The 25585-nt window shown below is 39.9% G+C and overlaps 1 protein-coding gene across 3 annotated transcripts in view; it reads left to right on the top strand.

The window, feature by feature from the left end:
• GALNT18 (polypeptide N-acetylgalactosaminyltransferase 18) overlaps window positions 1–25585 on the top strand; it is a 238437-nt gene that overhangs the window by 172214 nt on the left and 40638 nt on the right. For all 3 annotated transcript variants that reach the window (XR_010606267.1, XM_065635516.1, XM_065635515.1), the window contains exons 8-10: window positions 8801–8986; window positions 14390–14527; window positions 18653–18748. Coding sequence is in view for 2 of the 3 variants with exons in the window: in XM_065635516.1 (XP_065491588.1) it covers window positions 8801–8986; window positions 14390–14527; window positions 18653–18748 (420 nt within the window). In the remaining variant the exon portion in view is untranslated. The remainder of the gene's footprint in view (window positions 1–8800; window positions 8987–14389; window positions 14528–18652; window positions 18749–25585) is intronic.

The following is a 25585-nucleotide window of genomic DNA, read 5'->3' as shown; positions in this document are numbered from 1 at the left end:
GAGGAGGTCTAAAGAAAGGATTGGACCAATACTTGTTGAATGTTGTCATCTGACTAGTAGGAATGAAGAAAAAAATGGAGGCATTAAATGCTTTTTTTCCTCTGTCTTTAATAATACTGCTACACCTTGGGCTGCCCAGCCCCCTGAATCGGAGGACCATGAGTGTGGGAACAGTGTCACGGTTGAGATGGACAAATGACATAGACCAAGCTCTTAAGTACAAACAGCAGTCTCCATTTATTGCCACAAACACCTTTTTATGTAGTCTTTACCAGCTCAAGTGTCTTTTGCTATTGCTTACAGGCTGCAATAGTAACATATCGTCAATGCTATCGTCAGTGTTACTCTTTTACTCCCTTCTTTCTCACGGGTATGCCTTAATATCTTCAAGGGCAATCTCTGTTCCCATACCCTCTGCCAGGAATCCACGGACCCACCATAGTCCCCCACAGAACAGTTACTTTCCATTGGTGGACACTGAAATTTTAAGGGGCCAGCTCTGTCCGCTGAATGTTCACAAGTCTGTGTAATCTTGGGATTCAGGTTGTTAACACAACAAGGTACTTTCCAAACCAAAATTAACCTTAGATTCTGCACCTGGGTCGGAGTAACGCCAGGCACGAATATAAATTGGGAGAGGAGTGGCTGGAGAGCAGCCCTGCAGGATGGGATCTGGGGGTGCTGGTCCACAGCAGCTCAGTAGGAGCCAGCGGTGTGTGTCCTGGCAGCCGGGGGGCAAACCCCATCCAGGGGAGCAGCAACACAGCGTGACCAGCCGGTCAAAAGAGGTGATTGTCCCGCTGGATTCGGTGTTGGTGCGGCCTCACCTTGAGTGCTGTGCACAGTGCTGGGCCCCACGATTTAAGAAGGATGTGAAGGTCCTTGAAAGCATCCGGAGGAGGGCAGCAAAGCTGGTGGGAGGGCTGGAACGAATGTCCTGTGAAGAGCAGCTGAGGACTTTTGGCTTGCCTGCTTTGGAGAAAAAGAGGCTGAGGGGCGACCTCATGGCTCTCTACAGCTTCCTGAGGAGGGGACGTGGAGAGGGAGGTGCTGGTCTCTTCTCCCTGGGATCCAGCAATAGGACGCATGGGGAACGGTTCAAAGCTGTGCTAGGGGAGGTTTAGACTGGACATTGGGAAGCGTTTCTTTACCGAGAGGGTGATCAAACACTGCAACAGGCTGTCTAGACTAGAGAGGTGGTTGATGCCCCAGGCCTGTCAGTGTTTAAGAAGCATTTGGACAATGCCCTTAACAACACACTTCACCTTTTGGTCCGTCCTGAAGTGGTCAGGCAGTTGGACTAGATGGTCGTTGTAGGTCCCTTCCAGCTGAAATACTCTCTTCTCTTCTTAGCTTGGTCTTCTGGTACTGATGAAGTCTTTAGGATTAGTGCAAAATGAACAAGATTGCCCAATCTAAGTATAGCTGTGGTAAGGGAGGGAAAGGTAAAAACATGAAAGACGGGCAGTGCAGTAAATTGCTCCATTAACACTAAACCAGTGGTGATCTGATTATTCAGTTTGCCCCTTTTTTGCCTTTTAAGCTGAAAAGTGATTTATTTTACTTCCTATTCATTACTTAAACTTGGCAATGTGGCGATTTATGTGTCAGTTTTTTGCTCTCTCTAGCAATGAGATAGACACATTTGCAAAAGCACTGAATAAAGCCGTATGTCTGCAGTGACCCTTGAAGCGTGTTATCTCTTAGTAACACAAGGCATAGAGTAGTCCTGCAATTGTCAACCAGCAACACAACATACTTTGTGTAACAATACTTTGTAGAAGTTTCATAGCTCATGAAGATATGTGCAAAATTAATCCCTGCAGAACAAAACAATTTAAAAAGTACATAATGAAGCAATTAGCTAAAAGAGGAAAGAAACTACTGACAATTTAATATGGGAAGAGTCTTTACGTGTATTACTTTTTCAATGAGTGTTTCATAACGGCACAATTAATGTAAAATACGGCCTATGAGGCAATTAGTGATGACTTCAAAAGTGAGATTTGAGGGATAATTTACATTTTAAAAATTGAGAGCAGCTCTAGTTATGTTTAAAACCCTTTAAAAAGTCTTCTAGATTGTGGGGGTGTGTTTTTGCACATTGCTTACAGTTTCATGTTAGGATTATCAGCTTGGTTATGGAAAAAAACCATTCTTGCACACAAATACATAAGTATGACAGGCTTGTATGATGATAAGTAGAATAGTCTTCAAAAACCTCACAGGGATTCAGTAAAACAGGTGAAGTAATTTTTAAAATCTTTCCTTTCAGTCTTCGATTTCTCTATGTGTACTGTTGTGAGCTGTGACTATAGGTAGTCACCTCTTGAAATTTAAGTGATTCCCTCATTTCCCACTCTGCACGCACCAATGACATGATTATCTTTTCCAGCCCATTCAGCATCCAGAAGCAGGGAGTAACCAAGAATCGTAGCTTCAATAAGAAGTTTATTTTCCCGAATTTCCTGTCCACCTGTGTTCTAATAATGTTGATGTGACTGAGGCCAGGACTCTGTGTTTAATTCTGCTGTTTGGGCAGACTTCTTCCATGAGACGAAGCTATTTGAGACCAGTGGAATAAGCAAAGCTGTGCATGGTTTCTTGCTGAATTTGGGGAAGCTTAGCCACATCCGTCTGTACTTGTTGTCACTACTGCAATTATTTAGTGAAGATAGTCTGACTTCAGTGGAGATATGATCTAAATAAAGATTAATGTATTTAATCCAGTGAGTATAGTTTCTAGGTTTACAGAGACAGATACCCAAATGTTCATGAGAATCAAAAAACTTTCAGAGTGGGATCCAAACCCCACTGATTGCTACTGGAAACGTGAACATGGATTTCAGTGATGTTTGCATCTGAGCATTCTGGCCTTTCGCAGTCATTTGTCAAGATACCAAAATAAAAATGCAGACCCAAAATGATCACAGACTTAGCTCAAGGTCTTGAATGAAAATAGTTTATTCATACTTGCTTGTAAAACATCAAGCTCATAATTGGTTATCAGTAAACAATTAACAGTAATGACAAAGGTTAACACGATTCACAAATATTTTTGCATTAAATTGTTCCCCAAAATATATTTTAAAGATATTGGTGGCTATTTGTTTGTATCCACAGTAGTCATTAATTCACACTGACTGGGGGTTTTTTTTAATCTTCAGGGCATCTTTAATGAGTTCTAATGTTGTCATTTGCAGACTTCAGAGCAGCTAGAAATTGTTTCAGCTTTTTGAGAAATCACTTAATTATTAAAAGTTTTGTTTGCAGTCCAAATGAAATTATGGTTTCAAACAAGGTCACAGCAATTCTTGGAGAAACTGCATGATCTGTGTAAATTTAATGAATGCAGTACATGCTAATAAACTGCTCAGCATCGTGTAGGGTTTATTTTTTTATTAGATAAAGCTTCCACAACATGAAAAGAACACTCAGTGATTAAAGAGATAAAAAGAAACACTTTTAATGAAGAAGTGTTATATCATTTTATAATGAAGTATAAATTAAACATTCGAGAGAGGGCTCAGCTTCACAGTTTTAATTGTTTTGATTAAATATGCAAATTCAAATATGTTTAAATGCAATTGAAAAGGATTTACTAAAGGACGTAGATTTAAAAATAAAACTAAATAGAAATGAAAACCCTTTGTCTAGTGAAACAGATTTTCCAGACGTGAATGGAATTTGCTCTAAAAAAAAATAGATGACCAGCTTGATTGAGCCATTTCTAAGGATGTGCAAGTCCCCAGTCTCTGCTGCCCGGTGACAGCTGCCCGCGTTCTGGTGAGGACAGGCGTGGGACGGCAGCACAGCAGCATTGGGCTCGTGCCTTTGCAGGATGCCCGAGGAAGCCGTTTGGTGTGTGGCTGCTGCTGCGGCTGCTCCGCTTGTGCCATCCCATGGGCTGCCCAGTATGGGGGTCCTTGGCTCCTGTACCAGAGTGGGAGTTGCAGCTGGTCTGTTGTGCCCTTGCCTGTGCTGTCTCTGCAGTTTTACGTGTCCTCTGCTTTCCTGGCTCTTCCAATGCAAAGAACGTGTTTTCCATTTGCTATGAGGGGCTGCTTTAATCTTGGTGAACATAAATTCACACAAATGTAGGGCCCCAATTATAGCTTACATGTAAATGTACCTTCAGTGAATTAACAGTAAGAAGTGCTTAGAACCTGGACAAATTCTCCACGTCATAAGAACTGAAGATGTAAAAGGGAGAGAGATTTCCCACCTCTCCCCCTTTTTTTTCTTTCCCTCAAGTAGATTATCTGTATTCGCTTAATATTCTTATCATCTTCACTTGCTTTGCTTAGTTTAGGTCACAGGCTTTCCTGATTTTAGTCTTTTGGCTTCATACGTGTTAGAAATCACCTTGGCACTACTACTGTCCTGTTATACTTTGAATTTTTTAATGGAATTTTACTGCCTCTTGCTGGTGATGAAGGAACCCTTTCAAGAAGAGGAAGCCCTCTAAGCCCTTCTTGAGGCTATAACAAATATATGAACCTCCTCAAGAAATTCAAGAATGAAGAGCCCCTTCTAAGACTCTCCTGGAAGGGAGCATTGAAAATACACTGAAGTGGATTCTGAGAGCTCTTTGGAAGGGAAACTCCAGTTAGCGAGTTATTTTTCTAAAAGGCTGTTTCTGCAAAGTAAACCAGCAGGACCAGAAACTCAAGAAACACTTCCAAAGAAAAGCAGGCTTTCTGCATTGCTGGGTCTCCAGCAATCACACTAAGTACTCCCAGTCCCTCACACTTGAAAACTTTCTAAGGTCTTTGCCTTAAGACAAAGCCTGAGACCCATTGGTACAGTTTTGCAATTGATGCTTTTACAGAGTGAAATGCGAATTGCTATTTATTGTATCACAATGATGGAAGCATAAGTTATTTTTGACAAGTGTATGTATACACTTAGGGATCTGGCAGGAAATTGAGACTATTGCTAGCAATTTCCTCCTCTTCCTACCATAGGTAAAACATCTTCATGGGCAACAGGAAAAGTGTTGTATTTCCTTTTAGCTACAGTTTAGGAAATTAATCAAGTTTCTTTCTTGCAATATGTATGAGTGGCTTTGTCATTAAGTATTACTGATTGCAGTGACAGTATGCTGACAGATAACATTTTATGTCAAACCATTTGTTTTAGTTTAGTCCCAGCCTGCAACTAAGCCCCACATGGCTGCTTGTTCACTCCCTCTGCAGCAGGACGGGGGACAGAATTGGAAGAGTAAAAGTGAGAAAACTCATGGTAAAGACAGTTTAATAAGAAAAGCAGAAGCCATGCACACAATAATGCAGAACAAGGAATTAACTCACTACTTCCCATCAGTAGACGCATGTTCAGCCACCTCCAGGAAAGCCGGGCTCTGCCACGCTTCATCCCCCAGCCTGTACTGATACCGGGGCTTGCCCCGACCCAGGTGCAGGACCTGGCACTTGGCCTTGTTGAACCCCACGAGGTTCGCATGGGCCCACTTCTCGAGCTTGACCACGTTCCTCTGGATGGCATCTCATCCCTCAGGCATGTCAACTGCACCACTCAGCTTGGTGTCATCTGCAAACTTGCTGAGGGTGCACTTGATTCCAATGTCTATGTCACTGATGAAGATAATTAACAGTATTGGTCCCAGTACGGACCCCTGAGGGACACCACTTGTTACCAGTGTCCATCAAGACATTGAGCCATTGACCGCTACCCTCTGGATGTGACCATCCAGCCAGTTCCTCATCCACTGGATGGTGCACCCATCAAATCCATCTCTCTCCCATTTAGAGAGAAGGATGTTGTGGGGGACTGTGTCAAAGGCTTTACAGAAGACCAGATAGATGACATCCATAGCCCTTCCTTTGTCCACTGGTGTAGTTGCTCCATCATAGAAGGCTGGTCAGGCAGGGCTTGCCCTTGGTGAAGCCATGCTGGCTGTCTCGAGTCACCTCCCTGTCCTCCATGTGCTGTAGCGTAACTTCTGGGAGGATCTGTGCCATGATCTTCCCCGGCACAGACATGAGGCTGACAGGTCAGTAGTTCCTGGGGTCCTCCTTTCTACTGCTTTTAAAAATGGGTGCGATGTTTCCCTTTCTACTTGTTTAGTGCTGTAACTGCAAGCTCTGCACACACTGTAACTTATAGTTCCCATATCTTCAGATCACGTGTTTCTCACATCTTCCCCTTTAAAAAGTCATTCATTAAAGGGCTGGTTTTCATCTTGATATACGGGAAGTATTAGCTTATGTCTCTAGTCCAGTTTCGGTGCATGCTAATCACATTTTCATGGATTGCAGGAGATTTTTGCTTAGAAATAATAGGGTTTGGTTTTGAAGCTCTTTAATACAACCTGCCTGTTCTTTCAGCATCTGTACTGACAGCTCCCTCTTAGCATGAAGTTTTTAAGTGAATCCATGGTTCTTGCAGAGTAATTAATTAGTCTTTGGAAACAGAACAAAGACTGGTGGTGTCTGACAGAAAGGAGTGGCCACCAGATATGCTTAATTGGTGTTTATTCAGGTAGTGGGTAATTGTTATTTACGAACTACATTAAAGACTTTGTCATGTCAGGATATTTTTTGAAAACACATATGACTTCATTATAAAGTCAAATTAGATTTTACTGTTTACTGAATCAGTGATAAAATCAAAGATGAGTCCACTCTTCAGATTTTTGTATCCCGGAAATTTACTTGGAAATTCAGCTTCTTATAGACCGTGAATTTTTGGCTCAGCTTGTTGTGAAGATGGCATATAGACCTAACTCTGAAAATCCGACAAAAGATTTGGTGCTCATGTGTTGGAGTTGGATTGAGGCCATCCCAAGTGAAAGTGAGCAAAGGCGGGACAGAGGAGGCAGCGCACGCGGTGTATGAATTGTCTTGTCCTAGGCTAAGTTATGACCATCTCTACCTCTTCCTTGTCTTTTACGATACTCATTTAAACAGTGTACAGTGAGTAACTCTGAAACAATTTATCACTAGATGTCAATGCCGTACTGAGAAATGGCTTGGATTGAAAGCAGGCATTGTGTGAGCAAAGCCTGATGATACTTAACATTTAATCTTTATGACGAAATGTAGCTGAACCATTGAGAATTAAATGTTTGACAAACTATTATTATTGTTAGATCATTAACCTGGATTGCCCGCTTTATATGATACTTAGAAAGACAGGACACAAATGTTGTTTCCAGATTATTTATTCTTGTACCAGATCAATTGCCCATTTATTTTTATGTATTTATGATCACCTCAGTTTTGCCCTTACGGTGGTAATGGTTATGTTTATTTACTCTTACGGTTTTCCAAGTTCTGGATGCGGAGACATGCTGAAGTCTTTTCAGCTCCCTTCTCGACTGTGCAGTGGGTTCATGTGATAGCTCATCTTCCAGAGAGCTCTGAAAACCAAGGCTCTATCTCTTCTCCCAGCATATGCTGAATTCAATTAGGCACGCGTTCAGAAAAGGCTTTGTGAACATTCTGAATCCATGCCACACTTTCTGGTCTCAGGAGCTGCCAAATGCCTAAATGCTGCATTCAAGCCAGATGTCTAAATATATAAAATGAATGACTGAACAAAGTGCTTCCTTAGTAGAGCGTATGCCTATAGGATGGACAGACCTGAGGGGCCTGATCAGCTCCAGAACATGATGTTCTGCCAACCCACATCCCTGGCCACCAGGAGGGAGACCGGAATATGTTCTCTCCTGGATGAGCTATTTGAGGAAGGAGCACCCTTGCCTTCATTTTTTTTTGCTCTCTTGATATGGGATACCAAGCCTTGGAGATCTCTCCTGACAGTATCAGAGGCAAACTCTGTCACTTCTCAGTGAGTACATCTGCCTCTGGGACACTGAGGTACTTCTTCAGCAGGATCAAACAGTTTGAGTACATCTGGGTTTTCACCTGAGCAGCATCCACACAACCATTATGAATGGGCTGCCTTGATCTTGTTAGGAAGTTTATATAATACAAGGTACACAGAAAAAGAACTTCTACGTAAAATAATTCAAATCCTTCACTGACTGTTAAGACTGCCAAAGTGGTTTTCTCTTTTGTTGAAAGCAGAGAGAGAGAAAATCAGAAATGAATGCAATACTTATGATTAACGTTATGGATGCTAGTGCAGCTGTGGTAGAAGGCAAAACTGAAACACACTTGAGCAGGAACAGTAACCTACATTATACATGGATTATAATTCCTAAGAGTATTGTGTCTTGAAATTGTTCATAGACCATTTTCACTAGGCAATCTTAGTCCTTGTCACTCTTTCTCAAAAGAAATAAACCTTTCTGAGCTATGTTTAAAGCAAAGCGTAAGATGCATTTATATTCCTGGTCTTTCTAGAACCTGGAGCCTTAGTGATCTTAAAAAGGTGATTGTCTTAGTTTCCCTGCTACACAAGGCTGCCTAGTTCCAGATTCTGAATAGTTTGTGTATGCATTGAGAGGGACTGTGCACAATCTTATGAAGTGCCTGCAAAGCATTAAAACTTGAACCCAGACACTACTGTTTTGGATACCCTATAAATGATTTTATTAATAATCTTGAGAATAACTAAATTGATCCTGGAAGATTGTGATGAGAGTCCACTGGTAATGTAATAATTCTGCAGTAAGGTTAAGTACTAGTAATGATTCATGGTAAGGCAAGGTAATAACTTTCTCCTCTCACAACTGTCAAAAAAAAAAATCTGTCTAGTCAAATAAGTCTTGAGTAGTTATTCTCCTTTGTAAGAGTGGCAAGCATAGAAATAGAATAATGTCAGTGTATTTACTAGGGAGATCTCACTAGCAGGTTGTCTTTTTTCCTCCTAGGTATGGCAATGTGGAGGAAGTGTTGAGGTTCTACCTTGTTCCAGGATTGCTCACATTGAAAGAGCACATAAGCCATACACAGAAGATCTAACTGCTCATGTCCGGAGAAATGCACTAAGAGTGGCTGAAGTCTGGATGGATGAGTTTAAGAGCCATGTCTATATGGCATGGAACATACCCCAGGAGGTGAGTCACAAAGACCGGTGTTTGCAAGGTTTGGCTTTAGAATATTTTGGGTTTGGTTCCTATTCTGGATTTTTATTTTTCTGCTAGGATTTTGTTATTTGTATACGCGTATGTATTTATTTATTTCTTACATATAGGCATAAGATATACCTACACATACACACACTTACATGTAAAAACATATATGTAGATTTGTCTTATTCTAGAATAATTCCTTTGTCTTCAGGTTTCTTAAAAATAAATTTCTTGTCAAGTTCATCATCTTCACTGATGAATCTGCATGGTCGTTTTAATCTAGTAGTTGCAGAAATGGGGGGGAAAGTCATCAAATCTAAATTACATATCTTATTTTGTGTTTAAGTCTCTTATTTACCATCACAGAGAGCTAAAATTCCACCAGATTTGTGAGGGGCATTCTGCCAAGGGGTGAGGAGGGTTAACATCTATCAGTTCAAGTGTGGATGTATCACTCTCAAGTAAGTTCACATCAGAGTAAGGATGGCTGATGTCATGACATATTGTAGAATCTAGCTACAACTCCCTTTTGGCCTGCTTGTCCAGATTTCTTTTCCATAGACGACCAATGGTTGGTCCATTGTATTGAAAAGATATTGTTGGATGGCTAACCTGAGAGTTCTGTGTGACATCTGATTGTTTTACATGTTCTTCATTTCTGTAGCTGATGGTATTTAATCTATGAACTGTTAAGAGCTCTATGGCTCTGAGAAAGTTGACTATTGTCCTGTACCTATTCTGGAAAATATCCAGGGTCCGTGTGGAACAGTCGTTTCTACCTAGAGGTAGAAACCATGTCTGGTTTAATCTGAGGTTTGACTTACAGTGAGCAGTTGTCATCATTACAGCAAAAGCAAATATTCTAGACTTAATAAACGAACTTGGTCAGTTCATTTGTTCTTTAATAAAATTTCTGTAAAATTTCTTAGAGTGATTTTGCAACTGTTTGGATAAACTGGTTTAGCTGCGATTTTTGGTTCAAGAAATAAAATGTGGTACTTCTCTTTTAGTTTAATAAGGAAAAAAAGGCTAGAAACCAAAAACCAGCTAGGTATTGTGTAAATGCTGATGTTGAATCAGCTGCTTTCAATAATTGCCTTTGTCTCCTGTGGTTAAAATGAAATAATTTTGGCAAAGTGGGGAAGTAATTTTCCTGTTTTCAGGTTGCAGAATTAACCATGTAGCAGAAAAGCACTGGGAAAAATTCCTCTATGATCTGGTGTAGGGAAGGGACCTTTCTGGAAGCTGGTCTCATGTTCACAGACTCCAAGCTACTGTGTAAATGTCCCTGTTTGGAGCAGTGTGTATGAGAATAAAGACTTTTTTGGTAGATAGGGATGCTTATTTTGCATCTAAACAATTTCAAATGATTTTTTTGTCATTAACTTGATAGATTTACATTTCAGTTTCTATTTTATATTGTTACTTATTTTCCTGAAGATTGGTTGATCTTAATTGATTGATCAAGTTTCATTTTTTGACTTGCAAACATAGCATTAGCACAAAACTTAGAAATTCCTTTTGCTAACCAGGATATACAGTATTGTACATATATTTGCATAATATTCATCCGGATATGATGGTGGTAGTGCTTAATCTTGTGCAAAGTTGAGATTTGAATGCACTTTGGAAATCAAATTCATAAAGAATACAAAGATAAGTTATTATTACTCGTTAAACAAAAATTTAACGAGTAATAATAACAGTATTGACTGTGCCAATAGATCAGAAAAATAAGCCTGATAGAATAAATTTTAAAACTCTTGTATTAAACAAAAGAAGCAAATATATTTCATTAAACAAAGGAAAAAGAAATCCAATATGTGGATTGGACTGATTTTTTCAGGTCACAAAGTGCATCAAGATGTTTGTACAGTAGATCTTCTACTGCCAAAACAGATTTGGTTCATAGTTTTGAAGAGGAATAACAAGTTTTCTTATTAGTTCAATCTCCAGTCATTTTCCCATCACAAATGTACTAATCATTGCACTGAACTGCTCGAATAAATTGCAATGCAGATTCATTCTCTCTTCATCTTCGCAAAGGCTACTGCTGTCAAACTGTACTGCAGACTTAAAAGCTGGAAATGGCAAGCACTAAATCAGGTTTTAATAGTGGTAGCCTCTTCTGCAACGTAATGAGATCCCTGAAGGGAGGAATCTATTTACTATGTGTGTGTACAGAACCTCGCACAAAGAACCTTCGTTTGTATTTCTCACCGCTGCAGAAAACCAAGTAATCATGCACGAGCCCTTAAAATATGCTGGGAAACAGCTTAGTTTTCACGTTTGTAACAGGCCTGTGAAGCCTGAATCTACTCGTTACGTGGTAATTGCTCCAGGATGTTCCAAGACAGGACGGCACCTTTGGCCACCAGGAGGTTTTCCTGTCAAATGGGCGCTGGGACTTACACTGGGCACATTCCAGTGGTGTTCACCCAGCTTCCATCTTTTACCAGGTGGAAAATAGTTAAGGAATTAGAAGAGCATTGGGGCTCTGTTTTGTTCTGACAGCCTGATATTTGCTCAAGTATCCCAAATCACCAGTGTACTTTGAAGCTATGTTAAACAAGTGCAAGGCCAGGTGCCAAGAATCAGGGGAAGAGCTCCAAAGACCTGGGACCTCCTTTTCCTTTCCCATGCTAAACTTGGGGAGTACTGAATGGATTCTAGAGCAGTCGGAAACAAATACATGTTTAAGGAAAGCTTCTGGCCTTTTAAGGGGAAGATGAAAGTAGAGCACAAAATTACACTCCCAAGCACTGCAATTGAATCAGTCAGTACAAAGAAAACCTACATCATTAGCAGGAGTCCTCTTTTATACATCAAAAGGTTAGGAGCGATGCAGTCTGATTGTTAGAGAAACATCTGTAGAAAGAAGGAATATTCAGTGTAAAGAAGCAACCTAAAAAAAACCTTTGAGCTTGTGAGACACTTGTAATAAAGAATTCCAGTAGGCAGGGGGCAAAGAGATGGTGGATGAGAAAGGCTGGGGATGGATTAGGTCACATTTAGATCTCAGACTGGATGGCAATATTTCTGTTTCATCTTTGCTTCCCTCAAGATTAAAGGTGAAATACCAATAAGGGACAATTTTCAAATCAAACCCAGCTTCAGCTTAGGCAAAAAGATGTTGAGATGTCATTGTGAGAGACACACACAGAGGACAGACAGATAGCATGGCCAAATGCTGTTACACAAGTGGATAACTACAGGAGTAATTCTCTGTCTGGAAGCTGATGAAATAGCACACTGGTAATGGACTGTGGAAGTAATAGAAATGTATTCAATTGTAGCAGTAGGGACTTTCCATGAAATACATTATTCCAAAATGTTAACCACAGGACCTGTTTTTTCCATGGCAGAATTCCCAGATCTGTGAGAAGTCCCATAGTCAGGTGTTTCCAAAGGTTTTAGTCTTTGAAAGCTAATGATAATAAAAAGGAGTTAGACTCATTTGGCAGTGTGCTGTGACTGCCCTCTTGGGATCTCTGCAGGTGGCTCTGAAGTACTGAGGGCTTCAAATGTGGATCTCAGATACCGTGGTGATTTCTGCATCGTAACTGCTTAGACAAATAGATTCAGAAAAGCACTTGAAACCCAAAGGAAAGATTTTTCAAGTCCCAGAAGCAAGAGCCATGCTCTCCCTGTGTCATTGTCTATGTTTTTGGTTTGTGGGTTTGTTTTGTTTTGTGTTTTGTTTTATTGGTTTGGTTTGGTTTTATTTTTCCTCCTTTTTCTCCTCCCATGATATTCCCAGCTTTGGGGAACACGCTGAGTTGTTGCTGGTGATAAAGCCAGTGTGCTATGTGTGAGCTATTTGCCTTTTCCAGCTGCACGGGAGGATGCGATTACAAGGGCCCAGATGCTCTTTCTTACCTTATACAACAAACTGTGAGGAAACAAGCATTGGTGCCTGCGCGGTGGCATGAGAAAGGAGTTGGGATGCACTGGACCAATTTAGTACCTGATCCCAGGAAGCGTGGGATGTGCTGGAAGTCGAATGTCTGTGCTGGCATCCTCCTTTGCCTTCACACAAGCTGCAAGTGCAGCCGGGGCAGCGCATGAGTGGGATTTGTCCATGGGATCAGTTGGTTGTCTTACACCACGCTACAGCATGTTCCTTTATCTAGTCACTTGCTAGAAAAATCAGGAAAAAATGATCTCTTAAGGAGCAGTTCTACATAAAGTTTTATGAACAATGCAGGGCCAAAGGGGAGGGGAGTCATCAAACTTGAGTTATGCCTGTTTACACCAGACCTCAGTTTCCTACTTTATAGTATACTTTACTAATGTGGAAGTCAATTTTACTGTAGTTAGAAAATGCTTCCGTAATAAAACATACTTGTTACAGATTAGTATTAATTCAGTGCTTTGGGATGTAAGAAGCAGCCATTGTTTCAGCAGCTCAGAAACCTAGTTACTTATAAGGATACCTTTTTGATGTGTAGCTAATTCCAGTGTTATTTTTGAATTGTAGCTGGTGGCTGACAAAATCTTTGGGGCCTTTATGACCCAGTAGAGGCTGTTGTTTAAGTAGACAGAATATAGGATTTGCCTATCAAAATGTATTTATCCTGCGTTTTGTTCTGAGGCTGAAGTGATAGACCAAAGTGTGCAGCAAAATGTCTCATTTTACTTCCTGTCAAAGAGCAGTTGTGGAATTGCACTTAGATCCCTCTATAAACATTTCTGTTGCATGATTTTAATGTGAGAAATTATTGATTTTTGTATACAGGAACTTTATGAAACTCACGCTTTATGATCCGGCCTTGTGATAAGTAGAAATTAGGTTATCCAGAAATGTAAAGGAGAATAAAAATTAGGGGAGACAATATTCTGTGATTGCTTTAAACAAAATTAGCAACACTTATTTTTACATTACAAGAAAAATGTAGTAAGCGATATTTCAGAAAGGTGAGCAAAGCTTCTGCTTTTTGCAGTGAAACAGTAAACTCAGACTTCAGAAATGGCCAGAAAGTGTTATATATAATACTCATGACTAGGCACAGTGGGACACCAGCAATAAGGCCGTTTCTAGGGCAACTTGCTACTTCCTGCCAGTTACTTTTGGATTTGGAAAGTGCCAGGAAATTAGAGAAAAACAGCGATATTCTTTGGGAGCTAGATATAAACCTGGAGTCAGTAGGAGTGTTTCCATTGACCCAAGCAGGTATTGAAAGATACCTCGCCATGGTGACCTGTATCATATTTAACCGGGGCACTTACAGAGTGTGCGTGGTAACAGACCTATTCTGCGACCCAGAGCTGATAATTATCATAGGTCATAATCACCTTTGCAATGAGGGAGACTCTGGATGATCAGTTTACACAGAAGTGTATTAATGATTTCTTTTCTGCTTTTCCTGTCCCTTGTTTTATGTGCAGGACTCTGGAATTGATATTGGTGATATTTCTGAGAGGAAGGCCTTGAGGAAAAAGCTCCAGTGCAAGACCTTTAGGTGGTATCTTGTCAGCGTCTATCCAGAAATGAGAATGTATTCAGATACTGTCGCCTATGGGGTGGTAAGGATCTTGGTTATACTTCCTCCTTTAAAAAGGTGGCGGAAGGAAGGTGTAATAGTGGAAGTAATTCATGAAGACAATGCCTGGCTCCAAGTAGAAGAATTGGATAAACTTGAAGTCACTAGTTAAAATACTTCATAGATTGGTTAGCTGACAGAGACAGCTGCTCTGCTGTAGTTCTTGTTGAGGTATTCTGCACATTAACTTCCTCCCTGATTTATTGTTTGTTTGTTCCATGGCTTGCATTCCACTCAGAGACACTCAAGGTATAATTTTTTAGACACATTGGAGGTGTCAGTTGGAAGGGTTGTGGCAGCAGGTGAATTAACAAAATATGCTCAGTATTTCAACCTCAAGCTTCTTAATATTATAGCCAAGTCACAATTTAAAACCTCAAATGCCTGTATTTTGGTATAATCATCATCATTACTCTTGTGACAGTAGTACCCTTGTCTGTGTTGAAATCTCACTCGAGTTGTACTGTGCTAAGTAAAGCAGAGACAATTCTTGCCCCTAGAAAACTGGCAATCTAAACAGAGAGAGCAAGTGTGCATGACATGGAAGATGAACACAGTAAGTTGATACAGGCCTATAATAAGCTAGTAGAGCTAGGATGTCCTTTTCACATTCTCTGTCTGGTGTCATATTCACAAAAATTGATTCCTGTGAATTAAATTTACCTTTTTGCAAGTCCCAATCAGAAAATGTAACTATAATAGAAAGAGCAGATCATGCAAGTGTTAAGGTTTGGTGTGAGATATTCCTCCTCAAAAAGAAGTCTGAGTTATGTGGTTTGCCACTGAGGCTCTGAGAAGACCCTTGAGGGTGCCACAGAGCAGCTGCTGTTTTGGCAAATGAAGTGATTGTATGCTGCACAAAGTTCCATGACCCCCTTGATAATCAATTACAATTATTGCTCTGGCTTTTCATACAGTCCAAAAAGAGAAGAAAAACACTTCCATCAAAGGTTCAGGTCGTTGTTAATTACATGAGATAATACTTACTTTCCAAAATAGTCCAGAACAAAGCCAAAATCACACCCGTGTGCAAAGACCCTCTTCCACAGACTGTGGAACTGCCCTCAGCGATGCCATGATCTGAGCAGGTACAGGTTTTCCTGAGGAGAAGGCACAGCAGCTAATAGATGCATGGTTCTGCTTGTAGGTACCTCTGGCTAAAAAGAAATCTTTGATTGCAGGTAGAAGTGATACTAGATAAAAAAGGAAGACCAGTGGAATAGCAAAGGTACTTGTATAGTCTCAGGATTAACTCCACATCACGTAAGTCAAAGTGAAAATCAGCAAACAGGCACCCTGTGATTTTATATTCTGCTGAGACTTTTTCATCAGCCTTTGAAGGTTCCTTGCGGACAATATACAAACTAAAAAGAATCAGAAAGAGTTTGATACAGAAATACTGAACTCACTGGTCAGCAGAATGTGCATATTTAGGTACTGCATAATAACACACATGATGGAGTCTTTCGTCTGCAGTATGAGAGTAGCCCCATCAGCTACGACAGACGCGAGGAGTTGGCTTTAATTCATTATTCATACTATCACCAAAAAAAGTAGTGGACAGCTGTGGCAACACATCTGTACAGGTAAAGGGGGAGTGGTTTATGAAATACACAGCTTACTCTTTTATGAAATACTGTTGTATGAAACAAAAAGTGCCCCAATCTTTTTAGTCAAAGCATTGCTTGGATTTCTAGTCTTCACATCTGCTTGCATGTCTGATAATGGAGAAAGTTGTGATATTTCAAAGCAAGTCAGCTGCTTGCTGATTCTCCAAGTGCTTTCATTCATCAACTGTCCTCATTCTTTTTTTGTAGAAAATAGAGATATTGGTACTATAGCATTATAATTAATTTTTAAAAGTACTGAGTAATTACAAAAGCTATCTGAATAGGGATGAGGGTTAGGAGATAGACATCTGCAGTGTCAACATGCATATTTATTTCCTGAATCCTAAATCTCCTGTTCTGTGAGAGTTAGGAAAATAGCTGTATCACCCATGTCTAGTTTATGCTGTGGCATCCAGATAGGGTTAGGGCTGGTGGTAGAGTAAGGGTTTGGGAACCAGATTTCTTTCTGAATTCCGCAGTACCCTTAGAGTCAGGAGAAAGTGATGTCAGTGGACCAAAAGCTGCTGTATTTAGTGTAAGGATTGGCTCCCTGATTTCAGCGTCATGTTTGAGATAATTTTGAAAATCAAAATTTCTGTAGTCTAGTTTATCTCTGTGTTCTGTGAGGCATTAAGTTTGAAAGGGAGCAAATGGCAGTATTGACTCATCATTTCATTTTTCAGCGTGGGGATTGGAGACCTGGTTATATATTGGGTTATAATAAAGATTATGTCTTGGTAGTCTAAACCTGCATTACCCAAATTAGTTGTTGGTTGCCACACAGCCACTAGATTTTGGAAACGGATGGTTCCCAATAGTCAGGGCCTCACATTTTGGAACAGCATTATTAGTTACCAGGCCAGTGACATTTTTGGCTTTCTGCGGTGATCGTTTCTCTACAGATATTGTAAGGTAATTATAAAATTGTGATTGGGATAAGAGTTTGAGAAATTCAATCTGAAGAGCTCGTTTTATTTTTGTGTTTTCAAGGTTTATAAGAAGGGGACTGGCATTAAAAAGAATCTAGCATTTCGTCTTTTCTTCTGTAGCGCCTGATCACTGGACACCTGCTGTTAGGCTTAAGGTCATGTTTCTTTTTAGAGCTTGGGACTCTAAAGTCTCTGTATCTGTTTCACTGCCGGGTCAGCCCTCTCAGCTGAGTTACATGCTGATGTTGGTCTGGGCAGATTTTTTTGCTTCCTTTTTTATGGGGATTGCTGTGGAAAAAGTTATAACACGAGGTCTAGGACAAGCACTAGAATTTGAGTTTGTTGAAGAGGTTTTGAAAAGACAAGGGGTAGTGATGGATCCAGGTATGAATTAACAAGACATATTTATCATTGGTTTGGACAGAGAGTGGTGTCTATCACCTGATTATGATTAGAGACATGGTTGTGATTACATTTATGTCTACAAAATACAAAGCTTTGAGAGAGGAAACTATTTAATTCTCAAGGCTTGCACCTAGAAGAGTAAGGCCAGTATTAACACCTAATGCAGATTTTCTCTGATATTGAGACTTGTCCTGTTTACTGTTGAATTTAGAGTTAGTTTTGGAGTTTGAAAGCTTGTAGAGAAGACTTCATGGATTTGATTTTATTCACTACCTGGCTTCAGTCTGTGGCTTGTCCGCACTTACATACTAATGCACTTCTAGACCTCCTTCCTAAGCACGACATTTCTTTTCCTCAAAGGAGGCCCCTGTACACAGCTGATGGGGCTGCTCAGTTGGTCACAGATGGTTGCAAACCACATCACCCCTTCACTCCCTCTGTCAGACAATCCTGCCGTGTTCTCTGAACTGATCTTACACCACCGAACACCTTTATACATGACCATGGGTATGCAATCCACATCTTTGGCCTCGCACTCCAAAAAGACCTTCCAGCTCTTTGTGCTCATTAATTTAGCACTTTCAGAAAATTCTGCCTCAGCATCGCACAGGTAATGTACAGGGCTTTGTGATGAGCAGGGCCAAATGCTTTGCGCTCTGTTCATAGATTGCTGTGCATGGGTTAGCCCAGATTAATGCAAAGAGCCAGTGCATACCAATTGGCCACAAGTCTCTAGGTGTCAACAGAAAGGATTTTTTTGAATTATTTCCAGAAATCAGAAAGATTCTGAAAAGCTGTTTAGTTACAGGTCTTTCTCCTATGTTTGAAACTCCATCCATACTGCTCAGCTAGCTGCACTAGTAAAAAAATGTCTTTTGTATCTAGCATTTACGAGAGACACATTAGACTTAGTATATTAAAAACGTATCTCAAAAATTATTGCTATCTCTGAAGGCTTTTTGAAATCTATCTTCTCTGAAACCTTACTGAAATCAGCAGTGTTAGATTATCTACAAGCAAGAATTTAGTCCAGGTGCTGTCTCTTCAATATCTTCATTGCAACAAGTATTTTTGATTTTGCATATTTCCTTGCTCAAGTACATATGATTTTTTTTAAAGAAGTGAAAGTAATGCTTGATTTATTTTTCTTTCTGTTTATTTTAGCTGCAGAATTCCCTGAAAAGTGATTTGTGCCTTGATCAAGGGCCAGACACAGAGAATATCCCAATCATGTATATCTGCCATGGAATGACGCCACAGGTGAGTTTGTCTAATGATCTCTCTTATTGCAGCTGCCCTTAGTAGACTGTGTAGGAGGAGCCATCCTGTACCTGTCATTGTTTTCCTGCTACAATACCTCCGTCTGCTGTTCAGTGGCTCTTTTATAGAAAGCTAGAACATTATTTTTGCTGTAAACTGAGAATCACTGATATATTAGTGCTTTGACAATGAAGTCTGTTTATTCATTTTGAAAGAATTTAAGGAATACAGCAGTCAGCACTGACCCAAATTTGTTGATGAAAGCTTTCATTTCTGATCTTTAACTGCATGTCATACAAATGAAACAGTGCGTTTTAAAACATTTTACATACATACATATGTATACTCATAGTTTATTTATACATTATCTGAAGCAACATCTTTTTTACTTGATGTATTTACTGTCTCATTTCACAAATATGAAATACACAGTTATGTCAAAATCCAAACCCTGTTCTCATGAAAGCCCTTCTTCTAAAGCGCCCTTTTTTCTTTCTCTACTGTTGTCCTGTTACTCTAGTATGTGCCAAAGATTCAAATTACCAAAACCTTTCAATTTTTTTACACAACAGCTGGATTTATTAACTTAGCAAACAAGAGGGTAAAGATATATCTTTCCAAGTGGCAAAGTATATGGGCATAGGTGAAAGTGTTTCTAGGCAAATCTTGACAGTGAAAATAACATTACATGGTCTTGAACATGCTTGTCAAGGACGTATGCGCAAATTATCTAACTCTGAAAAGCAAAAATGACAAAATGGATGTATTTGTGGGAGTGATAGGAGCAACTGAAAAATCCCTCCAGTTTGTATCTTTTTTTTTTCTCCGACTACCTTTTATATTTGTTTTTTCAAAAGGACCTTATTATGCTCCACTTAAGTTATAGAATGTGGTTTTACCCATGGAATTGTCAGTTATGTGATTTGACTATACAGCCAATGAGTCCTCCTAATACCTCAGAAATAAACAGAGCAACGAGGTGGTCTTGTCCTGTGCACCTGGATCTCACGGTGAGCTGGAGACATGAGTGGTGAAATGCAGATGAGGTTCTGTACTTCCTTGCCAGGCTGCACACGCTGCAACCGAGTTCTGCCCTGGCTTCCTTCGCTGAGGGCCTTTCATACTGAGCACTCATGGCATCATGCTTGAGTAAATTATGAATAATGAAGACAAAAATATCTGAAAATCCCATCCATCAGAGTCGCTCGCTGCATGGGCTGTGGCTTATTTGTCACATAATTATGTGGCAACCACTGTTTGCCTCCAGGAGATTTTTATGCTTGTCCTCGGTGTTTGTGTCATTCACCCGTGAGCAGGAGCTTTTCTTCTTCATCTTCTGGGAGGGCGCCGGAACTCTCTTCTGGCACATCTTCTGTGATAACAACACACTACAGGCACGGCTGTACCTTCCAATTAGAAATTGTAATTATCGTTAGGAGACAAACAACAACAAACACGAGTCACTTCAATTAGCACAGTTTAGTATTCACCAGATCAAAAACTACCTTTGAATGTCAGCTGAAGTTCTGTATAAATGAGATAACAGCAAATAAATGACACAGGGAAAAGAGGCAAGGGAAACTTTTCTTGACAAGATTCAACTCCCCTCATAATTACGATGTTATATCTCCTTCCCATTACTATGTATTTAATTTTGTAACTAACGATGTTAAAAACAACCCCCAAAAAGGCTTTTATATATGAGCAAGATCCTGGTAATGAGTGAGAATTTTCTTTAAAAGAGGAGATAACTTTGTATGTTAGGGATTATAGTATTAACATGGAAAGCACTAACAAACATTATTTGGCATATTTCGATGAGATTTGCGTTGCACATATTGCATCTCTTGCTTAAGCAGAGCTGCAATTTCCTCTAGCATAAATCTGAGGGAACTTGCCATTCACCACAAAAGATATTGGAGAGAAGCTATATTAAGGGGTTTATTTTGTCCTTATCAAAACAAATTAGTCAAAAAGATTAGTCCCCTGATTCAGGACTGTTTGTGAGACTGGGGGGTTTGGTGGTGCCATTGTTAGCTCTGGTGCAAAGCTTTACTGGTTTAGCTATGCAATTTACAGATTTAGAGCTGCCACCGTGGGGGGCTTTGCACAATTGCATCTAGATGTGCGTTAATATATCTGGCTGCCAGGAACCATTCCCTCATAGGCAGTTTGAGTTGCTGTTGTTAGTTCCTGCTGTAGCCTAGGTAACTTCTTTCGCAGCCCTCGAACCTCTTTCAGGTATTTTTGGATTTTTGTCTTTTTTTTGCATAGGAAATGTCTTAGATGAGGTGTTTGACATTGAATGATTGCTTCAGAATTGTACATATGGCTACTGTTTCTTTTTAGCATGTTTTATACAAGAAAGAAATCATTGAAGTCGACAGAAAGGGAACTGCTTACCTGACATTAAAAATCCGTGCTCCATTTTTTGCAGACACTATCAAGAACATCATGTGTAGCTTCATAATTAAAAGCAGTAGAAAATGGCAAGGAAATATCCTCAAATGTTGCAATGAAATGATCAGAAATAATTTTCCCTGTGGTGCTTCAGTTTCATTTTAATTAGACATCAGAATTAGTGGTGGTAAGATTTCTGTGATTCAGATTCCCCAACCTTTCAGCAATCCACTCCGTATGTCTACTGTAACTAACATTAGGATATTCATTCCTGCAAGTATCTTTGAGTGCTTTAGAACCGTTTCTTTTGTAGTACTGTTCTACAAATACAGAAACTGATACATATGGTTAAATACAAGGATGGAGTTGAAAATCAGAACATAATTTGTCCGTTTCCTTAGTCCTCTGATACTACTACTGAGAAAGAATTTCTCACAACAGGGTGTTTGGCTTGGCCTGAAAGGACAGAGGGCACTTGAAAAAGTAGGATCCATGATTAGGTATGTTTCGTACCCCTCTTCTGTCTTCAGTGAGTGCTTCCCAAGGTAACTGTGTTTTGTCCTGGTCCCCAGGAGCTGGACACTTCAGAGTTATGATATCATCCACTGAGTAGAGCAACTTGCATATTCAACTAGTGGAAAAAAAAAAAGGCTAGCCATCCTACAATGCGTTCTCTTGAATTTAATGGAAGAATTGTTCTTTATCTTTAGTAAGAACAACTACAAAAAGGTTGCCCAAATAATTATAGATTCTGTTGAGAATTACTTCTTCTTTCTAAGTGGTAGCAATTGAACAGTATAACTTTCTAAGTTGCTTATCCTTCCCTGAATTTGCTGCCAGAGTGTGTTGCTTCCAAAGCATCACATCCTTCCATTTCTGCCTTCAGTCACTATCTGTCCAAGATCAACACTGTCGTTACTACTCCCCTCTGTACTGCAACTTACACTACATTGGCGTAACCCCCCAGACTCGCCAGCAAGAACATCACTATCGCACCTGAGCACCTGCTACAGCTTGTGGCAGCCACCCCGGGTATCGGGCAGCTCTGAGATGTGCATGAAGCAAGGCCGTAAGGTGGTTTCAGTACCCTTGGTGTGCTGATGGTCAACTGTTTGTAAGGGGCTTCTAGTGTAGGTCTTAGCCTGTCATATCAAAGCTCTTCTGCTGTGCTGCTTCGTAGAACAGCTGAACAAAGCTGACTTCTGAAACTATTAAAATAGCTAACATAGTAAATGCAACATGGTAAAATAGTGAACAACAGTAGTTAAAATAGGTTCGTACTACACTGTTCAGTGGTGGTAGAAATCATGTTGCTTTAATTGCATGAGAACAGCTGAGAGACAAAGCACAACAGCCAAAGAGACTGCACAGGAGAGGTAGGGGTGTGGGGAAGCAGCCCCTTCAGTGTGGTGATGGAAGGGAACGGGAAAATTGGGAGATGAGGTGGACTTGGCAGTGAGGGAGACAGAGAAGAGATAAACGTAAAGGAAACAAGGGAAGACAGAAGAACAGTGTCGGCACAACAGTCCAAAACATAAAGTTGGTGGTGGGGTTTTTGCTTTTTTAATTTTTTTTTTAAAGTGGTTCATGCAGAAAATGATAAGGGTGTCATTTTAATTCTTGAACTTGTTGAAGAAAAGTTACAGCTCAGTCATATGTTTAGGCTTTAGAAGGTCCATTTCCAGCAGTGCCCCCATTTCACATGGAACAGATGGTTGCTTGTAGTTGCAGTAAGTCCATGCCCAGGCCTGACTGTTCCTAATTCTGGGAACTGCCTGAGCCTGGGTGTTTGGTGTTGGTTAAGATTGCTCTTTGACCAGGCCTGCAATCTTGAAGGCAGACTGATGACAGTGCGTCACTTGCCTTAAAACTACTCCTGAGTGATAACTCCTGAGAATGAAACACCACAATATTAGAGGCTTTATTACTACTGTACAATAAACAAGTACCATCAGTCAATGAAGGGATATTTTAAGTACAGATTTACCTTGAAAAGTGCTTGTGATTGAGGGGATGATGGACAGTTCTGTGTCCCCTTGTCCAATAGCTTCGGGCTCATATATTCTCAATTTATAAGCAGTTAAACCACAAAGCTTATCCAGGGATGTGAAAGTCAATACAAACCAGTTAGATGTTGAGGACCACGGTAAGAAGACTAGATTGGGAGAATTACTAGAAAAGAAATACAGGTGAGAAGGGACACCAGTTTATATCCTTTCATATTCTTGCAAGAGATTGCAGAACTGACACTTGGAAACCAATGACTACAGCCCTGTCTGGTCTGAATTATTGCAGCGAAGGGAAGTCATGCCAGCAGCAGAGCGGTGCCGCTTCACGCGGCGGGACACTCTGACCCGAAAGCTGGATCTTGAATTCTAAGCATAGTGTGTGAAGTACTGGAAACAGCAGTTACAAAAACTCCCAGGAACTTCTAAAATCTCTTTGTTTGATTCACGAGTACTCCTTTTTAAAAGTTATTCATATATATTTTTGTAAAAACTATTTTTTTCTTCAGTTAAACCTTTTAGCATGGTGGTTGTTCATACAGCTATATTTGTTAATTTGTAATCAAGAATATTTATTACTAAAAATGGCTATCACTGAAGGCATTTATATCCCAGTAAAAAAGTACAGGATTGATCACAAACACCATATAGTTATTAGTCCAATCTGTAAAACCCAGGAGAAGGAACAATTCATAGACATTCGGCAAACAATTATCAAAATAATTAAAATTGCTTTGCAATTTAGGGAAACTTTAAAAAAAAAATTGTCAGTTTATTTTAAATTAATAATTTAGACATCTCTAGAGTAAAGTTAGTGTAATCCTCAGATTATTGAGACATTACAAATATAAAAATCTCAAACTGAGTTTTAATAGAGCCTTGATTTTAATAAGTCTGTTGTAATGTTAAACATTTTCTTTAGATTCCTGTGCCTAATGAAATTCACATTGGTGCCAGGAAAGCTGGGAGAAGAACCACATGCTTTGTCAGAATGAGTGTTAAGGGAATTTGGAAGCAGAAACAGGAGTCCTCTTAGGAGTGGCTTTCTGTGTACATGAAGTATGCTGAGCAAGAAGCATTATATACTATTTTATAAGAAAATAATAGACAAAACGTGATTATAATGTTTACTACAGGTCAGGCTTTCCATGGCACCTTCCCATTTGCTTTAAAAGAAAAAAAAAGTAATAATGGAAATACTGAATACTGCAGCTGCTTTTTCTTGACAGTGTTAACACCACTGCTGACAGCGCCACAATGCTACTGTCCTGAAAGGGTTTAGCTAAAGTAGTTTCAGAATTTTAAGAGCAGCGTATAGCTGTGATAACTCATATCCTGAATCCTGAGCTGGCTTGTGGATGAATACACATTCTTCTTATCCTGCAGCTGAAAATAAAATATATAGGGAAATTGTAATTATTCTAGGCCAAAATACAGCATTCTAAGAAACTACTATCAAATACTTAAATTTCAGAAAAGATGTCTTTTGTCATTTAGAAGTAGGACCCTGTTCTTTTAACTGTGTGTGTAAAATACATAAGCTTTGCAAACCGAAGCTCTGTACAAGAAAATAGTTGAACAGAAGGTCTCACATCCAGCAGCCGCTGATATTGGTGTGTTTCAGGGGGTGTCAGGGAATAAGGAAAACCAGAACAAAACCTGCTGATGTGGATCAGTGATTGACCCATCAAACTTGAAAAATCACTGCCCTGGAGATATCTACAGTAAACATTTTCAGGGTGTCTTTTTTATGCAAGAAAAAGAAGCACAGCAGCTGCTTTAACAGCTGTCAGTCATGCAAACTCAGGGTTGTGGTTCATGTTTGTCTTCAAGGTAAACAGACACATTCGACGTCTGTGTAGAAGTGTGATCCGACATCTGCTCTGTGTAATACTATTTCTTTCTGAGAACCCGCTAACACATTGGTGTGAAGTTAGCAATTACCTGCTTTATGGTAATTATACAATGTATGCAGACATACAGAGTGCTATACAGACACTGAGCTGTACAAAATATCCAATTATGTCTTGGTCCAGATACTTTGCAGTGAAAAGCCACACAGCAGAGCAGAGAGAGAGGAGTGCTCCTCTCTTTGTACAGCCAAGGTGGGTACATCGTGCTTCTCTGCGTCTGCCAGAGCACGGTCAGGCTCAGTGGTTGCCTTGGCCTTTTTCACTCGGGCTTGTGGAGTGATCTAAGCACTGGGCCTAGCACTAACTTCATGTACGTACAACACGCTTTCTGAGAACCAGGGTATTTATTTCCACAGTAAATGCTTCTGGAACCAGAATAGCTGCCTTTTTAAAAAAAAAGAAAAGAAAAATCTAGGTTGCTCAGTTCACTAAAAGTCCAGGTAATAGAAGATAAAGTTAGAGTTAGTGAAACTGCCTAAGAAGGGTGGTTATTAGCATTAATGAATTCTAATTTTTAT

The sequence above is a fragment of the Caloenas nicobarica genome, chromosome 5 (genome assembly GCF_036013445.1).
Source record: "Caloenas nicobarica isolate bCalNic1 chromosome 5, bCalNic1.hap1, whole genome shotgun sequence".
Taxonomy (NCBI): domain Eukaryota; kingdom Metazoa; phylum Chordata; class Aves; order Columbiformes; family Columbidae; genus Caloenas; species Caloenas nicobarica.
Note: the sequence above shows the minus strand (reverse complement) of the source record. Positions and strands in the feature narration are given on the sequence as shown.